Below are 27,429 nucleotides of genomic sequence, written 5' to 3'. Positions count from 1 at the left end.
AATTATTTACTTTTATTATTATTGTTTTTTAGTATAAGAACAATCATTTGTATGAATGAAGAAAAATTAGATATTTAGATATCACCACTCGACCCAAACCGGATCGGCGACCCGAACTGAATCACCACCCGACCCAAACCGGATCGGCGACCCGAACTGAATCACCACCCGACCCAAACCGGATCGGCGACCCTAACTGAATCACCACCTGACCCGAACCAATTTTTAGGTCCGTGACTTCTGGCACCGCTGTGACTAAGCTCAAGCTTCGCCACTGATAAACAACCTTAATTCATTTTATTTCGGTTTTATTTCTTTACTGATAAGTATTATTTAATTTATATATATACATATAAGTCTGGTTTTTTATTTTTTTTATGAGTATCAAATTATTATTGGTAAATTGGTTTCATATAATTCAAACTATGTCCGACTGGCAAATAAAAGTGCCAATTAATATCGCACAAACAATTATTTTATTATATTCTTGTTTTATACACTTACAAAAATTTAAAGAATAATAAATAGTAACTTTTTATATATAAAAAGTTGATGTATCAATTTTTTATAATTTAGGGTTAGGATAAATAAATGGTGGATGAAATGGAGTTAGTTTTTAACGTATTTTTAAAATTTAAAAATATGAAAGAAGATAATGGATGGGATGAGAATCCTCTTAACTATGTGTTCTACCAAAATAACTTAGACAACATAAAAAATAAAACAAATAAAACAAATAAAACAAAATGAAAAAAAAAAACAGAACACAGAAAATGCTATTAGAAAAAAGGTAAATAATAAATTGGTTCTCCCTTAATTCTAGAGTTTTCACTTTACTAGTAAGATATAGGGGTTCAAATCTCACTATCACTAATTTATATGGGAGATATGAGGGATGACTCTGGCTTGCCAGGGTTCGAGTCCTGATCTTACTCGGTTTTACCGGCTTCTTGCTGTCGTGCCGTTTGGCGGGCGTGGAGGTCGGGTTTTATCTGGGGAATCCCTCAATAGGTGGACCGCTAGGGGCTCGGGCTACTTTTAGCCATTAGGGGCCGTGTACGGAACACCCGACGTTATTTAGCTGGTCGTTTAAAAAAAATAAAATAAAAAAATAAATAGAAAAAAAATATTATATTGAAAATGCTAGTATAGGTGTAAGTCTGTAACTTCGGCTTTGAGTACGATGTACTTCTTTCTCTAATCGCTTTCACTTTTACAAGACTATTCACTATCATATAGTCTGAATTTAAATCTTCGTGATTAAAAAGTGTTTTCACCTACAAACGCAAACATCAAACCCCTATTCACTATCCTATATATTCACTACAAACATGTAAAAAGCTTTGAGGGAGTGAAATGGCAGGAGAGCGGCTTCGGTAGTGGTGTTGAGTAGAAGCTAACGGCAACTGTTGGTCTTCCGGCGACCCCAAATAGTGGTGATGGTTGGTTTGTTCGTTTACAAATAACTCCGGCACCAGATCTGCAACCAATCAGGTTTTTTTTCTTTCTTTCGATTCCGGCAACTATAATCTAGATCGAGAACTTAAGTCACGGTTTTAATTTGAACATCTCACAAGCTGACACCGGTAATTAAAACTAATTTTATAGTTTAGTTTGATAAGTTTTATAGTTTGCTAAAATGAATTTGGCCTTATAACAAACAAAATCTATTTACGAGTATTGAGCTGAAAGAAGCAATAGTAACCGGAAAGGGTAGAGTAAAAGTGAAACCAAATACCGTACATATTTTTTTAATTTGGAAATAACGAAAACTCCTAAGGGAAACCATGAAAACTGAATATCGGTACGTTGTATACCGGTAAGCTTTACAAAATTGCTCTTCACTAGGTTAAATTTGTTGCTTTGTTCTTCTACAAATAACTTTACTTCTATCATTGTTTTGCCTTCTAACCAGATATCATGTTTCCAGTGTATAGCATGTTTGGAGTTTCATATGCGTGTATGCTGGAATTGGTGGTTGGCCATATGTATTTCAATGCAAGTCGATTTATGTTGGAATGGGTGGACTTGGAATTAAAATCAGCTATATGTATATGGTGTTGGACGGCTAACGAACAACCTCAAGGTATGCATTCTTCGCTCAAAATAATTTATAAATTTATTTGTAGATACACGTTTAATTGCATTGGTTGATTTTGGGTTATTGTTTTCCAAAATGTCACGTTAGTCAAATCAATTCAAATTTTTAGGCTAAAGAAGAAAATGCTAATGTTTTGAAAGGTAAACATTTTGTGTTTTCCTACTAAAAACATTAACAACTGAATGATTGATGACATCAATTAAAAGATCATCAGATAAATTCTGAGTATCAACCGGTTTTGAACATGCCGAATTTGTTATGTATTCTATTTTTCCAAACACCTTTATCTAGTGTATAATGCTTTAAAAACAAAACGTTCTATTTGACCTGCTTACCTTTTGTTCATACATACATGCATACGTACATACATACATTCTTTCACACTTTCATACTTTCATACTACATATGTAACTAACTCTATCATCTCAGATATTATTAGAGTCTGGTCCTTTCTATCTCAGATATTGTTAGGGTCAGGTCCCTTCTACAATCAAATGGCTTTTTGTTTACTTTCTTGAACTCCATTTGTAAGATGAGTCGTTCGAAGATCCCCAAAGTCAAAAGCAAATACCGGTGGGATCCCACACCAAAAGCTTACAAATTGCCATATTATCGTTGCAACATATCAAGATAAGAAAATATGATTAACCGATTCCCTTTCCTCTTCATCTATGCCTTTCTTTGGAAAAGGGCATCTGATGTGGCGAGTTGGCCCATTTCCGCTTGCCACCCGAAGAGGTTAGCCTTTAAAGCGACCTATGTATTCCAATCCATAACATAATTCGGTAGTGTATGTTAATTCTTTGCGCCATAATCTTGGCAATGGCTTGTTTATATAATAAAATTTCTTTGTTGATCATTTAAAAAAAACTATTATTATTATTATTCACATAATTCGTCCGGGGTGGTTGAAATTGCTTATTTATGCTCCTTATAACAAGGTATTTGGCATAGTCATAAAGCTTTATGTGCTTTAACTTTTAAATAGTGTAAAGTTTTTGATAAGTTATTCGATTGGCTTAAAAAATAATAATAATAAGTAATTTTTATCAATTTTTTTTACTATATATGGAATACCAAGCACACTCTCAGTTTTAACCTGAAAACAACATTCTTAAATTTTTCGCTCTTATTGGTTACTTACCTTTTGGCTAGTAACATGCTTTCCGGTCATAATGTTTATATATCATTAAACCAAGTAACTAACACGTATCAACCAGGTAACCAACCCGCATGCATCACTAATATATGTGTCAAAATTTATATACTTACAAAATCGGGAGGAGGTTGGCTTTTCTAAGTTGTGCACCACGCTTTAATTGTTGTACCATTTTGCAAGCTTATACTTTAAGGCCTGTGTCATATTTCACTTCCCTCTTTTGAGACATGTCTTTAAACTTTTCACCTGTCTTCTTTTATCACTTCCACAAGTTTCTTCTTCTTTTATGCCGGAGCAAGGGAGCGGGCGAAAGCTAAACGGTGAACTGCATAATGTCTCCTTCTATTTGGTTAATTTTTCTTCCGACTTTGTTGATTTTCGCTAATTGAAATGACAGATTGGGCTTTTATTGTTCCAGGTGATGGCGGCCGGAAGTCGGCCTGTCGTCTGACATTGAGTTAGGTACGTATGTTTGTTGTCTTTTGTTGCATTTCTATTGTTGTGTTGCGTTTCAGTTGTTTGACCAAATGTTTGCAGTTGTTGCTCTTTGTTTCTGTGCCTGGTTATGATTTTCTTTGTTGTCTTGCATTTTACTTTTTTGTTTCTTTGTCACTGTTCATTGGTTTTGGTTTTCTTTTGTTTGTTTTTTGGTTGCCCCAGAGCGATTAACTGTTCTGGCTGTGAGAGTGTTTGTCATTGATGATATTGTTTGGTTTTCGATTATGCATGCCAGGTGTTTGATGAAATGTATGGCGGATAATAGTGTTTGTCAAGGTTGATTACCGATGTTGGGTTACAACCGTAGCTGACGGTGATGTAAAACCCTAGGCGTCATTGCCGTCGGAGATGCAGATGTTCCCTGCGGTCTCACGTCGTGGCGATGTTGTCGTCAGAGATTGACCTGTTCCAGGCAGCCTCCGGGCATGGTGATGTTGTTTTTCTTTATAGCGTTTATTTATTTAGTCTCTCACCCTGTGTTTGATATTTATGTATCGACAACAAATGCTTGATTCTTTATCACTATCTCTCTAGACTCCTTTGTGTTGTCCTTTATTTGATGTTGATGAGCGCAAGCGTTAACATTTTTTAAACTTTACAGGAAACGAAACAAGAAGAAATATTCAACATGGAGGATCTGCTTATTGAAAGAATTACATTACACTACAAACAATTTTAACTATCACAACATTAACAAGCTTGGTGAAGGTGGATTCGACAGTGTTTATTGGGGCCAACTTTTGGATGGATCTCAAGTAATTCTTCTTTTTAATCCCTTTTTATTATTATTATTATTATCATCAATAATGAACACAAAATTAGATGTATATTAATTCATTTCAACAAGCCAGATCCTTCTTATCTGTTTTTCTTTTAGGAAACAAACTTATTTATATTTTCACGTAGGGAATTAAAAGGCAATGTTGAAGTTACCATTTCACTGGTTGATTATGATCCGCAACTCCAGGTTTGACTTCTTAATGTTTCTTTTTCTTAATTTTTACTTTTCCCCCTGCTTTTGATGATTAATATAATTGTTTCTTTGTTTATATCGACATAAAAATGTTTTATGATTTTTTGCTTGCAGAGTGTAATGGAATGTGTTTGGTTCAACTTTTGTATCAAGACCATTGATGCTGCCAAATACATACCCCTTTGTTTTTATTAAATACTATCTTCGGTATGTCCGTGTCTTTTTTTGTCGTAGCTTCAGTTAGTGTTTACTTAAGGTTGACTTGCGAGAGAGAGGTTTACATTTCTTGACGCATTGCAGGTATGGATTTGTATTTAATTTATCATGATTATAGTTTGGAGTTTGTTTCCTTGTCAAATGGTTAATTTTTGTTTACTCTTATAACATTAGGTTGTTAAAAGGGTCTATTTGCGGGTTGACGATTCATACTTCCCAAAATTGGCATCCTGAAAATTATGGAAGTTGTTAATTAGGTGGGCAGTTGCACTTCCACTTCCACTTCCACTTGGGTATATTAGCTTAAAATCTACGATTATGATCTGCATGTATGTAAAACTCAAAATTATTGTATTTACCATTTTAAAGATATTTTTATGTAACGAAGTTTGTGTTGGTCAATTGCTTTTTACTATTTTGTTTTGGTCGTTAAACACATAATCCAAAAGTTCAGCACGCCACAACGCGACGGGTGAAAATACTAGTACATTAAAAATATGAGTTCACATGTATCTTCTTTAAAAAGGATCTTCTTACAAGACTTAAAAAGAGTCAAGTTTTGAATTTGAATAAATTTAGATGTAATTTTCTATGAAACTTCTAAATCTTTAACATTCTTCTTCATTATTTTTGCAAAGATGTGAGTATTTTCTTGTAATTGTTGAAAGGTCTGAGAGCATTCATAGTCACCTTTCTTCTTATTTCCTATATGTATCTCTATTCAGTTAAACGGTAATTCCTTATTTCTTGATTTATTATTTTTTTTTTCCATTTTTTCCACTCATAAAAAATAGATATGGGGATAATTAATGATCCCTCAAGTATTGTGGATGTGTTTGCTTTTCTCTAAAAAAAATATGGATAAGGGACGGCATGGATGGACTTTTTAAGTTATTTTGTTAAAATACGGAGATGAGATTGGAGACAAGGATGTGACTGGACATGCCTTAACAAATTCGTCACATGAACTAGATCTAAACTTAACTAAAAAACGAACTCATGTGATATTGATATTGTTGAAGAAATTATTTCTCTTCATCAAGGTTTCTTTTTTTAATTAATTTTTGTCCATCAGGTTAAATAATTCACATAAACAGTCTATTGAATGCTTAACATAGCCGTATAAAATAGTAAAAATGTCAACAAAAGGTAGCAACAAAATCTTACTTCTATTATTAATTAAGCCAGGCCTTAAAAGTATTACTTGAATCACACTAGATGAATACATGATATTATTTTGTGGAAAATTAAAAAAAGAAAAGTAAATAGAAAAGTATGCTAACAAAGTCTTTTATTATTATTGTGAGTCGTCACGCAAATCGCCTTGAGTTTTTACCAGTTCAGCTCCAGCCTCCAAATTACGACGACCAACACCACCACCACCACCACCACCACTATCAATTTCATCCACACAATCGACACCACTACTCACCATTACCAAACACCTTCTTTCTTTAATACTCTCACATCACATCACATCACATCTCCAATTCCCCCAATTTCCCCAGCTATGCTTCTTTTCTCTCTCTAGGGTTTTTGCCGATCAAATCCCGGTCAATTTAGTAAGTTTGCTCACACTGATGGTTAATTTAGGCTTCTAATTGCTTTCATTTGATCTAATTCTCGCTCAATACTTGTAGTTAACCCCTTTGCTTTATTAGGTAGGGTTTCATTTTTAAGAGATTGGTTTGTTAGTATTCCATTTTAGATGCAGATGCGATACCTTTATGTTTTATGAGGTTAATCTTGCAATTGGTTAGGGTTTTATTCAAATTGTGATTGAAAATTGAAACTTTAGGGTTTAATTTGTGCTATTTGATAAATGTAGGTGGTTTAGGGTTTCTGAACTTATTTGCAAAGTAGGAAGGTTTTAAAAAGCAGACAATTAAGACTATTTTTTGCTATTTTAAGTATTAGTATATATGCTTGGTGCCTCTGAGTACTGATGTTTTGGATGTCATTGGTGAGTATATCAATCTGAACAGTAAAATTCATGCACATCTATGTTGTCAAAACTCAAAAGCCCTTCTGCCTCTCAGGCGAGGCGTAGAAAAAGCGCCTTGTGAAACATAGGTCATCGCTGTGCTCTATTCCTATTTAGGGAGTGAAGGCTAAAAATGGCTTGATGAAACGTTCCGTTCGCCAAGCACCGGCCCCAATCACTTGCTTATCGCCAAGCACCGGCCCCATCCAGGCGAGATTCTGGCCAGATTCCGCAGAGATGCTGGCCAAATTCTGGCAAATTTCTGAAAATTCTGGGCAAACTGATCTGAAACATCTAAAATTGGTTTCTGGAGCCAGCCTAAACAAGCTAAAACATGTCCAAAACCTCAAAAAATGGTATTACTATGCTATGTGTCTTGCTTATCTCGGCCCCTCACTTTTTAAGCGCCTTGCTTTTAGGCCCAAGGCTCAACCTTTGCGCCTTGCACCTTTGATAACTATGATGCACATGTTAACTGTTGTAGCTTCTTGTGAACCAAATTTCAAGATGTACATGGGATATCTATAATGGCGATATGCATTAAGTAGTTAGCTTTTGTGTTATCTGTTTTTGTTTTTATCTAAAATATGATTTTGGTAACAATAACTTTTACTACATTGTTCACAGGCATCATGAGGCGTTCAAGGCACACCAATGCATTACAAGTACAAGATGAATGGCCTATCCAAAAGGCACTCACACTTTCAGATGTTGACATTACTCACCCCTTTCTCACTCTACCTCGCCAGCCCGTTGAGACTTACATTCTTGTGCATCTATCACAGCTTGAATGTGATCATTTAATGAACAGAGAACAAGTTCCCATCAATGCTCAAGATGATGACACTGGTGATGTTTATATAATGAAGTTAAAATGGCGTGGAAGTTATTACAATCTTATTGGCAAATGGGGTAGAATCGTCCGTAGCAAAGGACTTGATGTTGGAAAAGTGATTAAAATCCGTTGGTCAAACGGTTGTTTACACTTTTCGGTCCCACAACAAGCTCTTTCTGTGCCACCATTACAAGTTATTCCTGCACCTGCAGTTCATGACCAGTGGCCTATTAGGAAAGTTTTGACATTATCTGATGTTGACACTAATCATCCGTTTCTACCATTGGCGCGAAGATCGGTTGAAGATCATATCCTTGTTCATTGGACCCCACAACAACGAGAGCTGCTTAGAAATGAGGAACAGGTGAATTTGAATGCTCGTGATGTCGATACAGGCGAGATATACGTGATGAAGCTGAGGTGGCGTGGTAATTACTACAACTTAATTGGAAAATGGGGAAAAATTATTAGGAGTAAAGGATTAGGTGTCGGTAAAGAGATCAAGATTCGTTGGGCTAATGGTTGTTTACATTTTTCTGTCCCCTATGAGCAGACGGTTATGCCTGCAACAATCCCAGTGATACAACAGCCACAGCAACAGCAGCAACAACAACATCATCAACAACAACATCAACAACAACAGCAAAATCACCACCACCACCACCAACAACAATATCATCAACAACAAATACAGCAACAACAATATGAAGAATGGCCGATTAAAAAGGCGTTAACTTTATCTGATGTGGATACAAATCATCCATTTCTTACTTTACCTGGAAAATCAGTCGAAGACCATATTCTTTTGTATTGGGCATCACAGGCGCGAGAGCAGTTAAGAAATGAGTATCAGATAAATATTAATGCACGAGATTATGACACAGGTGATTCGTTTATGATGAAGTTGAAGTGCCGTGGAAGTTACTACAATTTGATTGGAAAATGGGGGCAAATCATCAGATCAAAGGGACTGCAAGTTGGACAAGAGATTAGGGTTCGTTGGGATAATGGACATTTGTTTTTTTCGGTTCCTCAATGACAGAAATAATGAGGGTTCATAGGTAGAAGCTGGTGGAAGTAGTTAAAGTTAAATCCATAATGCTCTTGTTTTGTATATCTAAAATGTGTCCTTTTCAGTTTACAGGATTGTTTGTTTTGGTAATGACTTTAGGGTTTAAAGTTTCATTTTACATGTGAGTTCTATTCGATTCTTCGGTTTGTCAAAAATGTTGTATGTTATTATATGTTGTTACCGTGCATGCATTGATGCATATACACTTAACGTTTCAATGTTTTATGTTGGTCGTGTATGTTATTTGTAGGTTGTGTAAGGAGTAAGTTATATAACGTTTCATGTTATACACAATATCTTCATGGTTTTCCTAGAAGGCTAGTGTAACATTCGTCAATTTCGGGTCTTGTTTGTATTCGTTTTTGTATTTGTTTATTATGTAAACCGACCCGATTTGTAAATCGAAGCTTATGTTATAATCAAAATGATGGATTTATGTTACAATATTGTTTCACACTTGTTGGGTCTTGAAAACATCCTACCTTTATTTTTATTTTTATTTATTTATTATTATTTTTTTTTGTTTTGTGTTTTTGTCTTGATCCATTTTGCATGAAAATTCTTGTGTCTCATACCCATATTTGACCACCAACATTACCCTATATATACACCACCTTTCCTCTTCATTTTCCCTTGCTACAACTCCAAAAAAAAACTCTCTCAAACATCAAAGATTCAAGGTTATCGAAGGTTTTTAGTCGTTCATCTTAATTAGTTTATGTAGCCTTATTAATACTTGTATATGGTTGTGCAACATATATATAATATACACCCCTTGTTTACCTTTGGTAGTTACTTCTCCAATTCCGGTCAGTGAGGTTTCAGACCTCATAAGGCAAGGCTTCATGGAGGACATCGTGTCCTTGATATATATACATCTATATAACTTGTTCATACATATTAATCTTGCTTATTTTAGTTTGTTGGTCATGTTTACAAGTTCCATGGTTATGGGTTTTTAAGAGTCTATGCTTCGGTTTAACCGTAAATAGCTCTAAACCGTAAACCTTAAACCGAACTTTGTTACTAGTTTTGTTAAATAATTGTTTAAACATACTTATTGTTAGATCTAAGTTTCTAAAATCATTTTTACAAATTCTATGGTTATGGGTTTGTAGAATCTTACCGATTATGATGGAACGGGAAGACCTAGGATGTAGAAGATCATAAAATGAGTGATTCGGCAGATTTTGATTCCTATATATCCACCCATGTGGTACTTCATTATTCCATATATATAAGATCCATCTGTATAGATATCACCATCTACATCCAGAAAGCCGTATGCTTTGGAAGAAGCTTGTACAGTTTAGGAAGGGATTTTGATTGATAAAAAAGAAGAATCTACTTCAACCGATATGCCCTTAGGCACGGCCATACATAACATAGAAATCACACTTGGAAATGGTGGACAATTAGCTAGAGCAGCGGGTGCTGTAGCGAAACTGATTGCAAAAGAAGGGAAATCGGCCACATTAAAATTACCTTCTGGGGAGGTCTGTTTGATATCCAAAAACTGCTCAGCAACAGTCGGACAAGTGGGGAATGTTGGGGTGAACCAGAAAAGTTTCAAACTTTTGTTTAAAGACTTTATTGTTAACTTTTGGTTGTAAAACTTAAAGTAAGTTTTTTATTTGTACATTATTATACAAGTTCTTTAGTGTTTGGACATGTGGAAACCATCTATGAACTTGTTGTGAGATGGAAACCGAACTAAACCGATTCTTACTCGCTTAACGTGCGTTGTTAGTTCTAAAACAATGGAACTACATACTTGGTTAAGTCTTATTAAATTTTATTGAGTTATCTCATAACATTCAATATTTTGGAAAGTTGACTTTGGGTTTGACCAATTATCAAGACCCGAACCGACAACCCGAACACTCGATAAAAAAAACGTTTTATTATCTTTATTCCAAAGGGATTTGCATTCTTGCATTTTACCCACCTTATTACTTAACATAAGTTGAGTAAATATTAAGGTTAGATACTTTAACCCTGTTTCGAGCAAACTTACATTTTTAAAGGGTTATTATTATAAATTCTTAAATAGTTACATTTTAAATCTTGAACTTTAATTATTTATATTTCTCAACATTTATTTTGTTTAAAGACCTTTAAGACAACCTTTCTAAATTCAAGACTTCTTTTCTTTTTAGGCATTGTGCGTTAAACTCGTCGTTCCGACAAATCTCCAAATTATCATCTTTCAAGTTTACTACTTGAAGGTGAGTACTTCATACCCCATTTTCCATCTTTTATTTTGGGGGTGACATTTCATATTTATTCAACAAAATGCTTTATATTTGAATCTTAAACCACAAACGTAGTTTTATGCTTTACCTAAATAATTGCTCGATTTGGTGTTCTATGCTTATATGCCTATGTGTTTATCGCTTTTGGTTGGTGAAACTATAAAATCATAGACTATTTGGCATCCCCTTATAGCAAGGTGTCGTTAACGTAATGCAATTAACGATAACTATAAAATCCTAGACTATTTGGCATCCCCTTATAGCTAGGTGTCGCTAATGTGTTTAGCGATATCTATTTATCCAAATTACCACTTTTATTTATCGTTTCGTATGCAAGTTTTGTGGCTATCTTTATTATATACTAATATGATTAAACTTATGAATTGCTCACCAACCTTTGTGTTGACAAACTTTATTTTATGAAATGTTACAGGTTTGCATCTTGGTTGATTTATGATTGTGCTTAGGATATTAGTAAAAATGACCAATATCAAATTTGTCATATTTTGTGATATCTTGTTTATGGTTATTTTATGGATAATTGTTATGTGACATTTTCGATGTTGTGAAATGAAATGAGTTTATTAAACACTGTTACTTTAATTAGTGTCATGTGCTTATGGACAATCGTTACACCTCGGCATGTTCCGCCGCCTTTGGTCGGGGTATGACAGCTAGAACTGTCTGGGTCCCATGGCCAGTTTGGCAATCATATATTGCAGACAACGAATAAAGGTCAGGAATTGAATTTGGGACCCTTCTTAAGGTTGTATGCTTCTGGCATCTGAGTCACCATGACGAGGACAGGTCCTGTGCTACAAGAAAGATCTATTGTAATACAGATCCAGTAGATGAACCAGGTGTTTTTTCATCACTAAGTTTTGGTGTTTGGTTGTCTATCGACTTTATTTACAGATTTTTCGGTTTGAGTTGAATCACATAATATAATGTTTAGAAAATAAATTATAAAAGTACAAAATCACTAGAGATAAAAAAAGCTAGTTTTTATCTTTTATAAATGGTTAATTATGTTTTCACTCGAAACATTTTTAAATAACTCTTTTTCAATGTAACAAATGCAATAATAATTTGAATAATTATGACTAATGTCATTAAACTCTCTTCATTGCTTCATGCACTTGAACTCGCTTATCAATGTTGGTGGGGAGTTCAAACATAAATTTGAGATTCTCATTATAATCAAAATTATTGGGATACATCTCGACCAACCTCGGTATTGGTATATCAAACTCACAAAAGTTGCCATACGGACTCAAAGTAATCATACAAATAAGCAAATAATATTTTACCTTATTAAAACGATTGCCAAATTCTTAGATTTGCATATCTACCATCATGTTAAAACAATCAAAACATATAGTAATGACGCAAAGTGATGTCAGTCCTTTGTTTTAAACTTTTCAGCTTAATTTAATTGTCGTTCATATTGACCATCTCAATTTCATATTTTTTTACAAACGTTGGTCAAAGTGGTCAATTATGAACTTTTGTGATTTTCACTTGGTTAAGTTCATCGAAATTCTATCCAAGATATCTTGATCTTTCTTTGAACATCTTGTGACAATATATTGTAACCAAGTGAAAATAAAACCCAATCAAATGACTTTGAAATATAACTAAAGCCCATTTGCTTGTTTTTGGTTGACATTAATCACACATGCTCTTTCTACATATTCAAGCAGTGTGATGACAATTGAATATGAACCAACTAGACCCACATGTGTTTGTAATGAGAGCTTTTATAATTGCCACTTGGCTGAATTCACCATAGAAATCACATTCAATAGATATTAATTTTTGAAGAGTTTGTGACACTTTATTGTAATTTATTGCAAGTAAAACACAATCAAATGTCTTCAGATATACCTAAAGTTATTTGCTTGTTTTTCCCTCCAATTATTAACACATGCCTTTCCAGCATATTCACATTATAATGATTAATGAGTATAAACCAAGCAAACATGCATGTGTTTTGTGATAAGAACTCCAACATATATCCTCAACATTTTTAATTTCTTGATTTAAGCCACTTCCGGTCTTTTATGAATAGTATTCTGAAAAAAATCTACATTTTGCTTCTGATATTATAAATTACAAAAGAAAAAAAAAAGTAGTTTCGATGTCACTTATCTTTACACCTGCCCCAATCCTATATTTTATCAACTAAAGTGATCATTATACGTTATAAAGGGAGATAAATGTCAATACTAATTACTAAGGATACAAGATATAATGATTTACATATAGAGAGAATAGTTAATTTGTTCAATTTTAGTATACCCTAAACACGACATGTTTACTAAACAAATTAGACATGTTAATCTAAAGCATGACTTGTTTATTGAATAACTTAGACTTACTAACTCGTAACTTGATTATTCTCATGTAATGTTTATATTAATCATGTTTTATCAAATTGAAAACGTCATTTATTTGTTAAATTTAACGAACTAAATCAATCCAATTGTTCATTTTAAAAAAACATACCATTCATATTCATAGTTCAAACTAACAACTTGAAACCAATAACCTACTTTTCCATCAACTTGCAAAACTTCCCAACTGATTGTTTACCCACTTGTATTCCAAATCTATATTTTGCTTTTTATTATTTGTTGTTTGATCATCAGTATCGTCCCATGACCCACTTTTCTGGACTAGAGAATGATGTAAACAACCTCATTTATTTAATTAAATATTTAAGTTTATTTTATTTACTTTTTTTTTGGGTCCATGGCCCACTCACCCAACCGATCTCCAATGGCAGCAGGCTTAAATGGGCAAGTTGAGACTTGGGTTCAGTGAATCTATTATTGCCTTAATGGGTTCATTCGTGGACTTTAACTTAAAGCATAATCTTTTTTTTCTTTAATAACAGTCGGTAGGACTTCGGACGACGGGTTTTACCCACAGTAACAATAATAGGAGACAAGAAACGAGAGTATTTATTCCGCACCCATTCTTCATATCTTACAAGGGATGGTGGGCTTGGGCCACCTAACGCTGTCTACAATCGCGAACGTATGATGTCGTCTTTTACAATTGGGTTACCACGGGTAACCGGACTTTATTCGTTGTCCGATCAAAAAAACAAAACAGATTGGCTCGAGAATTATAACACCGTATACTAAGACTATACATCTGTATAGAAGAGCTATATGTATGTATATACATGCCATACACATGTATACTAGAAAAATAGGAAATTCAAAAACTATACGCCCATGTATCAAGGTTAGACACTCGTATACCATATCTATACATCCCTATATGAAGGCTGTATGCATGTATACACTGATTGCACGTCATATACCAAAGAACATTCAAGAACTATACGCATATATGCAAGGTTATGCTTTTATAGCACATCTATACGTTTATGTAACATATTAAATTAACCGATGTCACAAGAAGACGAGTGTTCACAGGAAAACCTATTTTGAAGTGCGTACAATAATCGTATCTACATGAGTATAAACCATGCCTTCTCATTAAAACCGGTTCTGGTTCTAAATCGATTATCAAATGGAAAATGATCAGTTGAGTTCCAAATTATTTCCAGTTCTTTTTTTATCTGATTAGGTTCGGTTTTAACCGGTTTCAATGTGGTGTTCCGAAGCTAATTACAAACCGACGGTTCGGTTACTAACCGGCTTACAAAGACCGGTTCCGGTTGCAAGCTACTTTTTGGCACCTTTAAATTCTAGTAATATACTCTATAATATAATAATCGTATCAAGACAACAATAAAAAAAGGCCCAAAAATAGCAAGTCACAAAGTACAAAGACATTTCATTCGGGCTGTCAAAGCCAACCTGATATTCATATCATTATTCATCCACCGAAAAAACAAATTCTAGAGCAGAACAGAGCTGTCTCAACATAATATTTGAGTGAGAGAGTTTCAAAGAGTTATAAAATCCTAATCATCACATATTATATTATATTATATTATATTATATTATATTATATTATATTATATTATATTATATTAGGTAGAAGAAGTTGATCGAGCTTCAATTGCAATTGCAACTGAATTTGGATTCTAACATAACATCGCATTTGACGATCTCAACTACAGGTAATGATCAACTACCTTATCGTTCTTTATTAGTTTGACCTCCAATTTATTCGTCATTCACAAAATGTAGTTCGTTACCGAATTCTTTGGTTCGGTTAAGTCTGTTAATACGGTTTCGCTTCGGTTAAGGCAGTTAATTCGGTTTCCGTTCCGTTAGGTCTGTTAGTTCGGTTTCCTTTCGCTTAAGCCAGTTAATTCAGTTTCCGTTCAGTTAAGCAAGTTAATTCGGTTTCAGTTAGGAGCTCTGTTAATTCGGTTTCAGTTCGGTAGGTTTGTTTAATTCGTCGGTTTGGTTAGGCCTGAAAGTTCGGCTTTGGTTTTGGTTAAGTCTTCACGGTTTCAGTTCGGGTAAGTCAGTTAATCTGGTTTCAATTCGGTTAAGTCAGTTAATACGATTTCAGTTCGGTTAAGTCAGTTAATTCGGTTTCAGTTCGGTTAAGTCAGTTTATTCGGTTTCAGTTCGGTTAGTCAGTTAATTCGGTTTCAGTTCAGTTAAGTCAGTTAATACGGTTTCAGTTCGGTTAAGTCAATTAATTCGCTTTCAGCTCTGGTAGCCTGTTAATTCAGTTTCAGTTCGGTTAAATCAGTTAATTCAGTTTCAGTTCGGTTAAATCAGTTAATTCAGTTTCAGTTCAGTTAGCTCTGTTAATTCGGTTTCAGTTCAGTTAATTCAATTTCGGTTCGGTTACACCTGTTAATTCAGTTTCAGTTCAGTTAAGTCAGTTAATACGGTTTCAGTTCGGTTAAGTTAATTAATTCGCTTTCAGCTCTGGTAGCCTGTTAATTCAGTTTCAGTTCGTTTAAGTCAGTTAATTCAGTTTCAGTTCGGTTAGCTCTGTTAATTCGGTTTCAGTTCAGTTAATTCAGTTTCGGTTCGGTTGCAGCTGCTAATTCGGTTTGAGTTCGGTTAAGTCAGTTAAATCGGTTTTGGTTTAATTCCGTTACTTCTGTTGATAGTAGATAATTTTCTGACTGCTGAAACTCTTGTTTCATATGCTTTTAATGACAGGAAATTGTTATTTGAGAAATATGTACAGTGGAAAACAGTATTCACTTCCCCCTAAAAGTCCATTTAGCAATGCTCCATATTATTCTGAATATGCCCCGAATACTTCAAACGGGTCGAAAAGAATGATGCCAGAACACAATAAAGGAATCTCGCTGCACCAACGTACGTCTTCTGAAATCCTTGTGACAGAAGATAAACCTTATTGGCTTGACGAGCTTCTTGATGAACCAGAGACACCTGTTACACGAGGTCACAGGCGATCATCAAGTGATTCTTTTACGTATATTGAAGCTGCTAATAGCAATATTCAACATGCTGCACAAGCCGAGTACAGATTGAGAAACATGAATTCTGGTCCTTCATTTGCATCTCAACAGTTTGATCTTTATAAACAGAATCGGGTCAACAGGACTAAGTCTATGGTTGATAAGCAAGACGCAGTTGATTTTTGTACATATGATGCACATGTTTCTTCAGAAACGGACACACAGTGTTCCAAGCAGTAAGCAAACCATAATAAGTTAATAACTATGATTAATATGTATAAGTGATCCGATACCAGTATATGAGTTTATTGTCATTAAATATATCAATTAATTTATGAGCTATGTGATGCAGGCAGTTTGCTCAACGTTTGCGGGTAAGAAAGCTTCAATACATAGCTGAGTTGGAAAGAAATGTACAAGCTTTACAGGTAGATTCCGTTCAACTATTGTTATTAACAGGTCAATAATAGTCAAAGATAGTAAAAAACAGTTGATGTAACATAAGTGTATAATTGCAGGCAGAAGGTTGTGAGGTTTCTGGAGAGCTAAAGTTTCTGAATCAGAAAAGTGTTATTTTGGCAATGGAAAACAAAGCATTGAAACAACGGTTAGAGAATTTGGCTCAAGGACAACTTATTAAGTACCGTAAGTGTCTAGATAAATGATATAATATTATGTTAATTTTCTTTGGATAACCATTTATCTTTTTGCAGTGGAACATGAAGTTTTAGAGAAAGAGATTGGGAGACTGAGAGCCTTGTATAAACAACAGCAACAACCGCCAACAAACCAACCACTTGTTAGTCGTGGGCCCGCCAGCATGGAATCTCAATTTGCAAATCTTTCTTTAAAAAACAAGGGGCCTAGTGCAGCCGGTTCACGGCTCATTAAGGATGTCTTCTGAGTTCTGACCACATATTTTGATATCTCAATGGGAAAAGATAAAAGGTTGGTCGCATAAAATTTAACTAACTTTGGCTCAATGTTTGTTTCTGGTAACTGACTTTGTTTTTAATCATAAACACCCTTAAAACTTTCAAATGAAGGTTATTGAACCGGTTTTAAGTAGAGCACTTTGAAAACCATATAAACACATGTGTGTGTATTACAGTTAAAATAGTAGGTACCTGTGTTTATACGGTTCTCTCAGGTCTCAAGTTAAAATTGGTTTTATACTGAATGGCCCTTTCCATACATGTTACTAGGCCAAAAATGTTTACGTGGCACATGAGACATGATGTGTTTGACTAGATGTGGCTAAGAAAACAGTTGCTGTCAGTTGGGTGAAACCATAGTCGGTTACCTGAAATAGAAATTTGATAAAAGTTGGCTATTTTTTAATGTAACTAGCGAGAAAGATAAACTTTTTGAGTGTTTCACTTGGGTCAAACCCAAACCCTTCGGCTTGAGGTGGTTAACTTTTGTTAAAAGAGTGTTTTTGGGAGGTTACGTGTGAGGGTGGTTTTACTTTCATTGGAAAGCGAATGCAGCAACTCTTAGGGATTGGGGTATTGCAACACACAAACAAACACAAATAATCTGCAAGAGAAAATAATAAAAGAAGATGAACATGCGAGATTTACGTGGTTCGGTCCGCTGACCCACGTCTATTGAAGCTCCCCCGAGCTCCAACACATCAGTCATGGCTACAACTGCCGCTGACTCGTTCTCTATCCCTACCGGCTACCACTTACACGAACTGTCGAATCCTGGAATACCTTGAGAACAAACAACACTCTCCATATTAAGCAGGTAATCTTCTAGAGAGACTTTAACTGCTTAAAAACCGGTTCTCTTAACCCACTGTCTGGTAACTCTGGCTAAAGCTTTGACTGGTCGACTGTCAGTGCTCCCACTGCCACGAAAACCCCTGACTGGTTTCTCTGAACCTTTTCTAGCACGTTCAACCAGAATCTAACATGTGGCTCTGGGTTTATATCCTGCAAAACAAACCTTCTTCTGCCCACTAGACTCTGTGAACCGAACTTTGGTCTTCTTCTGAACTGGGTCGGTCACTCCCTCAGACGATAAACTGACCATATATAACAAACCCCTCTTTTTTCCTCGAGCTATGACAAGATTTCCCTCAACAACTTTCCACTGCCCGTTCCCAAATTTAACCTCATGTCCCTGTTCATCCAACTGCCCAACAGAAATCAACTTTTTCTTTAAGCTTGGAATCACTCTGACATCCTTCAAGGTCCATGAACCGGCTGAAGTAACTAAATTCATGCCACCCATGCCCGTAACATCAAGAACATCATTGTTCGCCAGTCTAACCTTACCAAAATCACCTTCCTTCAAATTCTGCAATGCTTCACTGCTGTGGGTAGCATGAAATGAAGCACCAGAATCCATGACCCAGGAATCAACATTACCCTCTACACTAAGAACTAAAGCCTCATCTTCTGAGTATTCTTCTGCTGTGTTGACTTCTTTCTTTTCATTCTTTTCATTCGAACACTGATTCCTAAAGTGTCCCGTCTCGTTACAGTTCCAACATACCACATCCTTCCGAGTCCTAGACTGACTCCTTTTCCTGTTCCCACTCCCACCACCTCTGTTATTTTTCCTCCCTATGCCAACATGCCTTCAATCACCCGATGATTCACCTGAATTTCTTCTTCTGACGTCTTCGCCTAAAATAAGATCCCGAATCCCATCAAAAGTGAACTCATTGGTAGAACTAGTAATCGCTGTAACTGTGACATTCGTCAATTTCGGGTCTTGTTTGTATTCGTTTTTGTATTTGTTTATTATGTAAACCGACCCGATTTGTAATCCGAAGCTTATGTTATAATCAAAATGATGGATTTATGTTACAATATTGTTTCACACTTGTTGGGTCTTGAAAACATCCTACCTTTATTTTTATTTTTATTTATTTATTTATTATTTATTATTATTTTTTTTTGTTGTTTTGTGTTTTTGTCTTGATCCATTTTGCATGAAAACTCTTGTGTCTCACACCCATATTTGACCACCAACATTACCCTATATATACACCACCTTTCCTCTTCATTTTCCCTTGCTACAACTCCAAAAAAAAAAACTCTCTCAAACATCAAAGATTCAAGGTTATCTTCTTAAGTGTTCTTGAAGGATTTTGGTCTTTCATCTTAATTAGTTTATGTAGCCTTATTAATACTTGTTTATGGTTGTGCAACATATATATAATATACACCCCTTGTTTACCTTTGGTAGTTACTTCTCCGATTCCGGCCGGTGAGGTTTCGGACCCCATAAGGCAAGGCTTCATGGAGGACTTCGTGTCCTTGATATATATACATCTATATAACTTGTTCATACATATTAATCTTGCTTATTTTAGTTTGTTGGTCATGTTTACAAGTTCCATGGTTATGGGTTTTTAAGAGTCTATGCTTCGGTTTAACCGTAAATAGCTCTAAACCGTAAACCGAACTTTGTTACTAGTTTTGTTTGTTTAAATATACTTAGTGTTAGATCTAAGTTTCTAAAATCATTTTTACAAATTCTATGGTTATGGGTTTGTAGAATCTTACCTCGGTCTTAACCCGAAAGACGATCAGAGCCGAAAACCGAACTTTTGTTTAAAGACTTTATTGTTAACTTTTGGCATTTTTTTTATTTGTACATTATTATACAAGTTATTTAGTGTTTGGACATGTGGAAACCATCTACGAACTTGTTGTAAGATGGAAACCGAACCAAACCGATTCTTGTTCGCATAAGACACACAAGTGTGTTTTTTTTAGCCATCAAGACTTGTATATTTCTTTAAAAATAGTTACAAATTGATTTTTAAATATTTTCTTAAGTACTTGAAAATGTTGGATCCAACTTGATCTCATAACAAAGTTTGGACCGACAAAACCGAACACTCGCTTAACGTGCGTTGTAAGTTCTAAAACAATGGAACTACATACTTGGTTAGGTCTTATTAAATTTTATTGAGTTATCTCATAACATTCAATATTTTGGAAAGTTGACTTTTGGTTTAACCAATTATCAAGACCCGAACCGACAACCCGAACACTCGATAAAAAAAAACCCGTTTTAGTATCTTTATTGCAAAGGGATTTGCATTCTTGCATTTTACCCACCTTATTACTTAACATAGGTTGAGTAAATTTTAAGGTTAGATACTTTAACCCGGTTTCGAGCAAACTTACATTTTTAAAGGGTTATTATTATAAATTCTTAAATAGTCACATTTTAAACCTTGAACTTTAATTATTTACATTTCTCAACATTTATTTTGTTTAAAGACCTCCAAGACAACCTTTCTAAATTCAAGACTTCTTTTCTTTTTAGGCATTGTGCGTTAAACTCGTCGTTCCGACAAATCTCCAAATTATCATCTTTCAAGTTTACTACTTGAAGGTGAGTACTTCATACCCCATTTTCCATCTTTTATTTTGGGGGTGACATTTCATATTTATTCAACAAAATGCTTTATATTTGAATCTTAAACCACAAACGTAGTTGTATACTTTACCTAAATAATTGCTCGATTTGGTGTTCTATGCTTATATGCCTATGTGTTTATCGCTTTTGGTTGGTGAAACTATATAATCCTAGACTATTTGGCATCCCCTTATAGCAAGGTGTCGTTAACGTAATGCAATTAACGATAACTATAAAATCCTAGACTATTTGGCATCCCCTTATAGCTAGGTGTCGCTAATGTGTTTAGCGATATCTATTTATCCAAATTACCACTTTTATTTATCGTTTCGTATGCAAGTTTTGTGGCTATCTTTATTATATACTAATATGATTAAACTTATGAATTGCTCACCAACCTTTGTGTTGACAAACTTTATTTTATGAAATGTTGTAGGTTTGCATCTTGGTTGATTTATGATTGTGAAGAAAACGACATCAAAGATCTTAGGATATTAGTAAAAATGAACAATATCAATTTGCCATATTTTGTGATATCTTGTTTATGGTTATTTTATGGATAATTGTTATGTGACATTTTCGATGTTGTGAAATGAAATGAGTTTATTAAATACTGTCACTTTAATTAGTGTCATGTGCTTATGGACAATCGTTACACCTCGGCATGTTCCGCCGCCTTTGGTCGGGGTGTGACAGTAACAGTCCCTGACCAACTATCTGGCAATGATGATAACAGTAGTAGAGCCTGAACCTCATCCTCGAATTTGATACTGACTGACCCAAGTCTTGACAAAATTGAGTTAAAGTTGTTGATGTGCACTGTAACTGAACTTCTTCTTTCATCTTTGTGTTCACCAACTCACGAATCAGGAAAACCTTATTAGCTGCCGAAGGCTTCTCGTACATATTAGACAATGCATTCATTATCCCACGCGCTGTGGTTTCCTTCAAGATGTTGAACGCAACATCCTTCGATAACAACAATCTAATAACTGCCTTAGCTTTCTTATCCAAAGTTTCCCACTCATCCGGTTGTATCTTCTCCGGTCTTTCACCCAATACCATGTCCAAATCTTTCTGAACCAGCAAATCTTCCATTTGCATTTTCCACCAACCAAAGTCTTTACCATCAAACTTCTCAATCTGAAGTTTCCCACTCTTAGCCATTAACTCAAACTAAGAATTTTCGACTTTGAATCTAGGTAACACAATAAAAAAAAATAATCTCGGACAAACAAAATAACCCCCGCAAATCACCACAAAACAACTCGGCTAAACTGCCTGACAACCGCCAAAAAAACCAGATGACCAAAACCCGTTGCAAACTCACGAACCAACCCCAAACCTAATTAATAATCAAAAACTGAAACGAACAGAAACGCAAACATGTTCCTTGGTTTCTTTCTGATTAAAAAGCAACTTGGACTTGCTAGAATCTAGCAACAACTGTTGGTAATTTTTCTTGGCTCCAAATTGAAGATTGCGAGAATCAAATAATTGTGAAACAATCACAAAGTGCTCAACTATAATAATAATTAAGCTTTTGTGGCTTGCTGTGTTGACTTCACGCACAAGAAAAAGAAACTAATTGCAATATATACCTTTTTGCCTTTTCTGTAGATCAACACCAAAAAAAAAACCGACGTGCTAGACTACGGATCCGATCGAACAACTTAGGTTGAATTAATGGCCGGCTGCCAAAAATAAAAATGTAGCCCAGGTTCGATCCAAACAATTTCTCTAGCGCTGTGCTTCCTCGTGCGTAACCGTAACCTTGGCTCTTGATACCACTTGTTAGGGATTCGGGTCTTGCAACACACAAACAAACACAAATAATCTACAAGAGAAAATAATAAAAGAAGATGAACACGCGAGATTTACGTGGTTCGGTCCGCTGACCTACGTCCACGGGCTGCAACCAGGATACTTTTATATATTATTGTCTCTGCCTCACTCGTGATGAGGAATTACAAGTACACAATGAATATATAGAGATCATGCTAGGGTTCACAACTTACTACCCAAGAAAACTAATAATGGGCTTAATTAAATAAACGGGCCAGGCCTGCCACTAATCTTCAATTAATTAATCTGTCATAAAAGATGTCTTCTAACCCGGGCCCAATTAAGCCTCCATAAACCCAACAGCAACTTGCTTGCACATGGTGACTGCGTTGGTGGATGCCATGGGCTTCAGTGGCTAGCCAATGGTGGTGGTTTCGGTTTCATGTGTTGATTGGAATTTGTTTTTGGTCTGATATTCATCTCGTAATGTTAATAGTAAAGACTTTTGTTGTCCCTTACACTTCAATTATACCATTATCAACTAAGAGTGGGCATGCATATTTATAGATAAAACTAAGTGTCTAAAACTGCTAAAGTGAGAGTGACATATAGATCTAGATGTAACTCATGAACAAATTACTCCTTTTCTATATCAAGTTTAGGTTCTATGTAATTTTTAGAAAATGCAACTAGGAGCATGAACTTTCTGTAAAGTAACTCAAAATTCCTCAATGAGAAATGGTCCCCAAGAAGCTGTCTAAAATTTATGAGTGGAAATATGGAAGTGGTCCAGCTCTATGCCTTCTAAAAAAAGTCATATAATCTCCTCTCTAAGGGTGCACAAGAATACTGGTTCCATAACCAAACAAAAAACTTGGAATTAGTTTCATTCCCGCCAGTTATATATCGGTTGTAGCCCCATGATTCGAAACCGGTTCTAACCCAGCTATATCCGAACCGAACTGGTAAAAAAAGAAAACCTGAACTAAAAAAAAGGTTGCCACTATATTGACCATACACTGAATTATTCAGGAAAATAAATTCATTACTCAAGATTGCCAAGGAAAAATAAAAAAATAAAAAGTAACCTTTAAGAAAAGGTTGCACAAAGATAACTTTAAATAACGCCATCCGTGGGACTCGAACCCACGACCACGTGGTTAAAAGCCACGCGCTCTACCAACTGAGCTAGAACGGCTTAGTTGTTAACTATTTTGCTTCACATAACTTATAGTACTAATATTAAAGGTTATGAACATGCAACATATTTTTGTCATGTGTTCATAATAGATATGTATGAAAAATAAATCGTACATGACTATAATCTGCTTCAATGAGATTCAATTTTCGTAATATTAATAACTTGGGAAAATAAAAAAGCATCTTGTGTCTTAAATAAGGTCCTTCAATTCAAAAGCTACAAAGTTTTAGCAAATGCATCCCAAGAACAAACAAAAGATCTCATGTGTGACGCCTTCGTTTGATACCTGACACCTCATCATATGACTCCCACTTCTTGTGATCAAGAACGCTGATGTCATCAAGATCAGCAATGGCAAGTAGGTACTGTGTCAGCTTCACAAGCTCCCTGTCAGTGTCTCGGTTTTCATGCGCCTTTCTAAACGGTTTTATGATCAACCCGTTCTGTGGATTCATCACAAAGTTCCTCCTTAGATCATCAAACATTATCGTGTTCTTTGAATTGTAGAACTGCACATTGATCATCATCAAAAGCAAACGCCACTAGTTATTTATCAAATTTGAGGTATCTTTAACCAACTTAAGCGGGTAAACACCATCCAAAAACTAACATATTCCCTTATTTTGCATTAAAAGGTCCCACAATCAAATTCTAGTATATTAAAGTTTCTGAACTACTTAGGGGTGTGCAAGGGTCGTTCTTGGGCTCAAACCAAAATTTCGGTTTTTTAGTTTTTGAAAACCGTTCGGTTTTGGAATTTTCGCCTTTGCCAATTGGGCTTTAAAGTTTAGGACCTAAAAAAACTTGGCCAAAAATAATAAATTTGGGCCAACATGTTTTTGTTAATTAATAATTAACAACCCTTGATTATCAACAATCCTTGATTATTATATATGGGCTAATATATTTTGGTCGGTTTTAATCACCTAGCAAAACCGAAAGTTCGGTTTTTACGAAAAACATAAACCAAACACTCGGTTTTTGTTTGGGTTCGGTTTTTTCGGTTTCATGCACACTCCTACAAGTACTTGTTAATAAAAACTCAGAATAATGACTCGTTACCCTTTTGCAGTGCCATTCAACATTTTTGCAAAAAAAAAAGTTATACCTTGACCAATTCATGGGGTAAAATAAATTATTTTGAATTTGTTTCACAAGTAGTGCATTTTAGACAAATTAAGAAATTTAATATACCAAAACTAGCTTGAGGGACCTCTTCATGTATTTTTGACAATTTTAAGGACTAAAATACCAAGATTAGGTTGAAGGGATTTTTCATGCAAAATAATAAAGTGTGTTGGTTTCTTATGGTATTAACCCATCAGTGAATTATGTAAAGTGCGATAAATAAACTAGTAATAATCAAACCTCAGGAAAATGAGCCCATATCAACCCAAGTGGTTTGCAGTCAAAGATCCCTCTACTATCTGATTGAACTGTAATCATTGCTAAATGGTCTAAAAGAGCAGTAATTTTGTAATTGGGATTACTCAATACCCCAAGTTGACCCATCTTCAATTCAACCCATTTCATGCTGCACAAAAGAATTAATAATTTACTGTACCAATATACTAATTAGTTAACCGTTGTTAACAAAAAACTTACTAAAGGCTAACCTTGTTGCAGACCATATGATGATGTCATACTCTGCATAAGCAGCTGTCAAGAACTCATGGAGATCTGCATTTGTTGGTAGATAGTGAATGGTGAAGTTACTTAATTGTTAATTGTCAGTTTTTTATTATTTCAAAGTGAAAGTTATGTAAGCTGCTTACAAGGGCGCATGAGTTGGAGCGAGTTTTCTGCTGTTGAACGATGGTCAAAGAGAGTATAATCTATATCCAACACAAGAAGCTTCTTCCCTTTTCGGCATGGATTTCTGAGTTCAATCTATGATCAAGCATCCATTAACATATATCAAAATCAAATATTATGTTAATATCAGCGTATGTGCAGGCACATCAGCTGATAAACATACACGGAAATGAAAAATACATTTAACAAACAATGATGGAAATTAGTAAACACATGCCTTGTATTGATCAACACGTTTCTTTAGTTTCTGCTTGTTGACCTCTTTGTCTTTAATGTCTACAGCTTCATCTTGCCCGATTTCAAAATCATCAACAATTTCAGGAGAATCAACTTGGTCCACAATTATATCATCCTCAACAGTACTACATGATCGATCAAGTATATAACATATTTATCAGTCAAAACTCAAAACAATAAGTTCAGATCATACGGTCATATTCTAATGGTTATGATGAAAATCTTGATTCTTGCTAATGATACACATACACCATCCTCAATTAGAGTTGAGAGTTGCCTCATTACTAGTAACATAATCACAAGGCAGGCGTTTATTCTATAACCAAAGCTCCACATTTCCTTTATCTTAAACACAACTTGTGTTATCAACTAATGCATTTGTAATCACTTCATCGTGAATTCATGATATCTATTAGGTATTGTTTGGTTATATCATATAATGTAGCAAAACTATTTTTACTGCTTTATATGCTCTCCATTTTAAAAGAAGAAGATGCACTTCGGCTCTCCAATCATATAATCTAACAGCTAACTACATAATCATCATATTAAGTAGTACAAGTAAAGCTAGTTTTTTTTTTCTTTTTTGCTAATTTGAGATGAGCATGTTTAGGTTTCCATATAAAAAGCAAGCGTTATGATTGAAACTTAACAGCATATTTCAAATCATTTTAATAATTAGTATGAGCTTTTTTATACTTTTATGCAGCAGACAACAGAAGATGGAGATTAATCAATTAAAGCATACTCAAATAAAACAACTAATCATTAATAATAATAAAATCCAATCAATCATGCTTCTAATTAATCATACAACTATTTCCACCACAAATCAACTATCAGATCGAACAATTCGATTATTATCGAAAAATTAATTGAAATTAGAAGTCAGGTTTACCCGATCATAGTCATTTTGAGAGTAGATTTGAGCGGCAGACTGGAGAGAAGAACCGAGTCATCAGCGAGTTTGGATCCGATTTTAGGGTAAAGAAGCTTCTGGCGTTTGGGGAGGACGGTGGTGAGTTGGCAAATACGGCGTTTAAGTTCAGCGACGGAATCGTCGGCGCATACTCTGACGGTGTACTCTTTGCCGCTCCATTTCACGGTCAGTGTCAGCTCTTCCTCCGTCACCGGAGACGACGACGATGTACCGGCCATTTAACTGCTGAATGACGGAATTATTATTATTATTAAGAGAAAGATAATCATTTTTAGCAGTCAAAATCTTTCTGGAGGTTTCATTTTGTACCCATCGTTTTCAAAACCTTTCATTTGGACCCCCAACGGTTTTTGTATTTACTATTTAGGGTGTGTTTTGGATTCTTGCTTATTTAAGTCAAAACATGACTTTTTGTTCAAACTGATGAGTTTTTAGAAAAAAGTGTTTTGGTTAGCTTATGTGGTAGGGGAAACCAAAATGATCAAAAAAGACACTCATTTTTAAAAGGAGTGTAATGAGTTTTGAGGGTTTGAGAGGCTAATAGGTAAATCAAAAACAATAATAAGTTAATAAGTTGCATTTTCCCTACTTA

General features: G+C 34.9%; 3 protein-coding genes and 1 non-coding gene across 4 annotated transcripts; 2 read left to right on the top strand and 2 right to left on the bottom strand.

The window, feature by feature from the left end:
- Positions 1-6,491: 6,491 nt before the first annotated feature.
- Positions 6,492-9,000, top strand: LOC143562994 (uncharacterized). The gene is made up of 2 exons (XM_077050649.1): positions 6,492-6,509; positions 7,559-9,000. The coding sequence occupies exon 2, from the start codon at positions 7,564-7,566 to the stop codon at positions 8,803-8,805; it is 1,242 nt and encodes a 413-aa protein (XP_076906764.1). The 5' UTR covers positions 6,492-6,509; positions 7,559-7,563; the 3' UTR covers positions 8,806-9,000.
- A 7,208-nt stretch (positions 9,001-16,208) lies between these two features.
- On the top strand, positions 16,209-17,374 carry LOC143563002 (uncharacterized protein At4g06598-like). The gene is made up of 4 exons (XM_077050653.1): positions 16,209-16,706; positions 16,823-16,898; positions 16,989-17,115; positions 17,184-17,374. Exons 1-4 carry the CDS (start codon positions 16,225-16,227, stop codon positions 17,372-17,374), a joined length of 876 nt encoding a protein of 291 aa, XP_076906768.1. The 5' UTR covers positions 16,209-16,224.
- A 6,395-nt stretch (positions 17,375-23,769) lies between these two features.
- Positions 23,770-23,842, bottom strand: TRNAK-UUU (transfer RNA lysine (anticodon UUU)). The gene has a single exon. It is a non-coding gene; the product is annotated as a tRNA-Lys (tRNA).
- Positions 23,843-23,996: 154 nt separating this feature from the next.
- Positions 23,997-27,055, bottom strand: LOC143562993 (ubiquitin-like domain-containing CTD phosphatase). Its single transcript, XM_077050648.1, has 6 exons — positions 26,796-27,055; positions 25,878-26,022; positions 25,621-25,735; positions 25,462-25,525; positions 25,214-25,379; positions 23,997-24,354 (listed from the first exon to the last, which is right to left on the bottom strand). Exons 1-6 carry the CDS (start codon positions 27,053-27,055, stop codon positions 24,106-24,108), a joined length of 999 nt encoding a protein of 332 aa, XP_076906763.1. The 3' UTR covers positions 23,997-24,105.
- Positions 27,056-27,429: the final 374 nt, after the last annotated feature.

The sequence above is a fragment of the Bidens hawaiensis genome, unplaced genomic scaffold, assembly GCF_021521415.1.
Source record: "Bidens hawaiensis isolate Kalapana, Puna unplaced genomic scaffold, B.hawaiensis_p1.1 tig00021192_1, whole genome shotgun sequence".
NCBI classification, from domain to species: domain Eukaryota; kingdom Viridiplantae; phylum Streptophyta; class Magnoliopsida; order Asterales; family Asteraceae; genus Bidens; species Bidens hawaiensis.
Note: the sequence above shows the minus strand (reverse complement) of the source record. Positions and strands in the feature narration are given on the sequence as shown.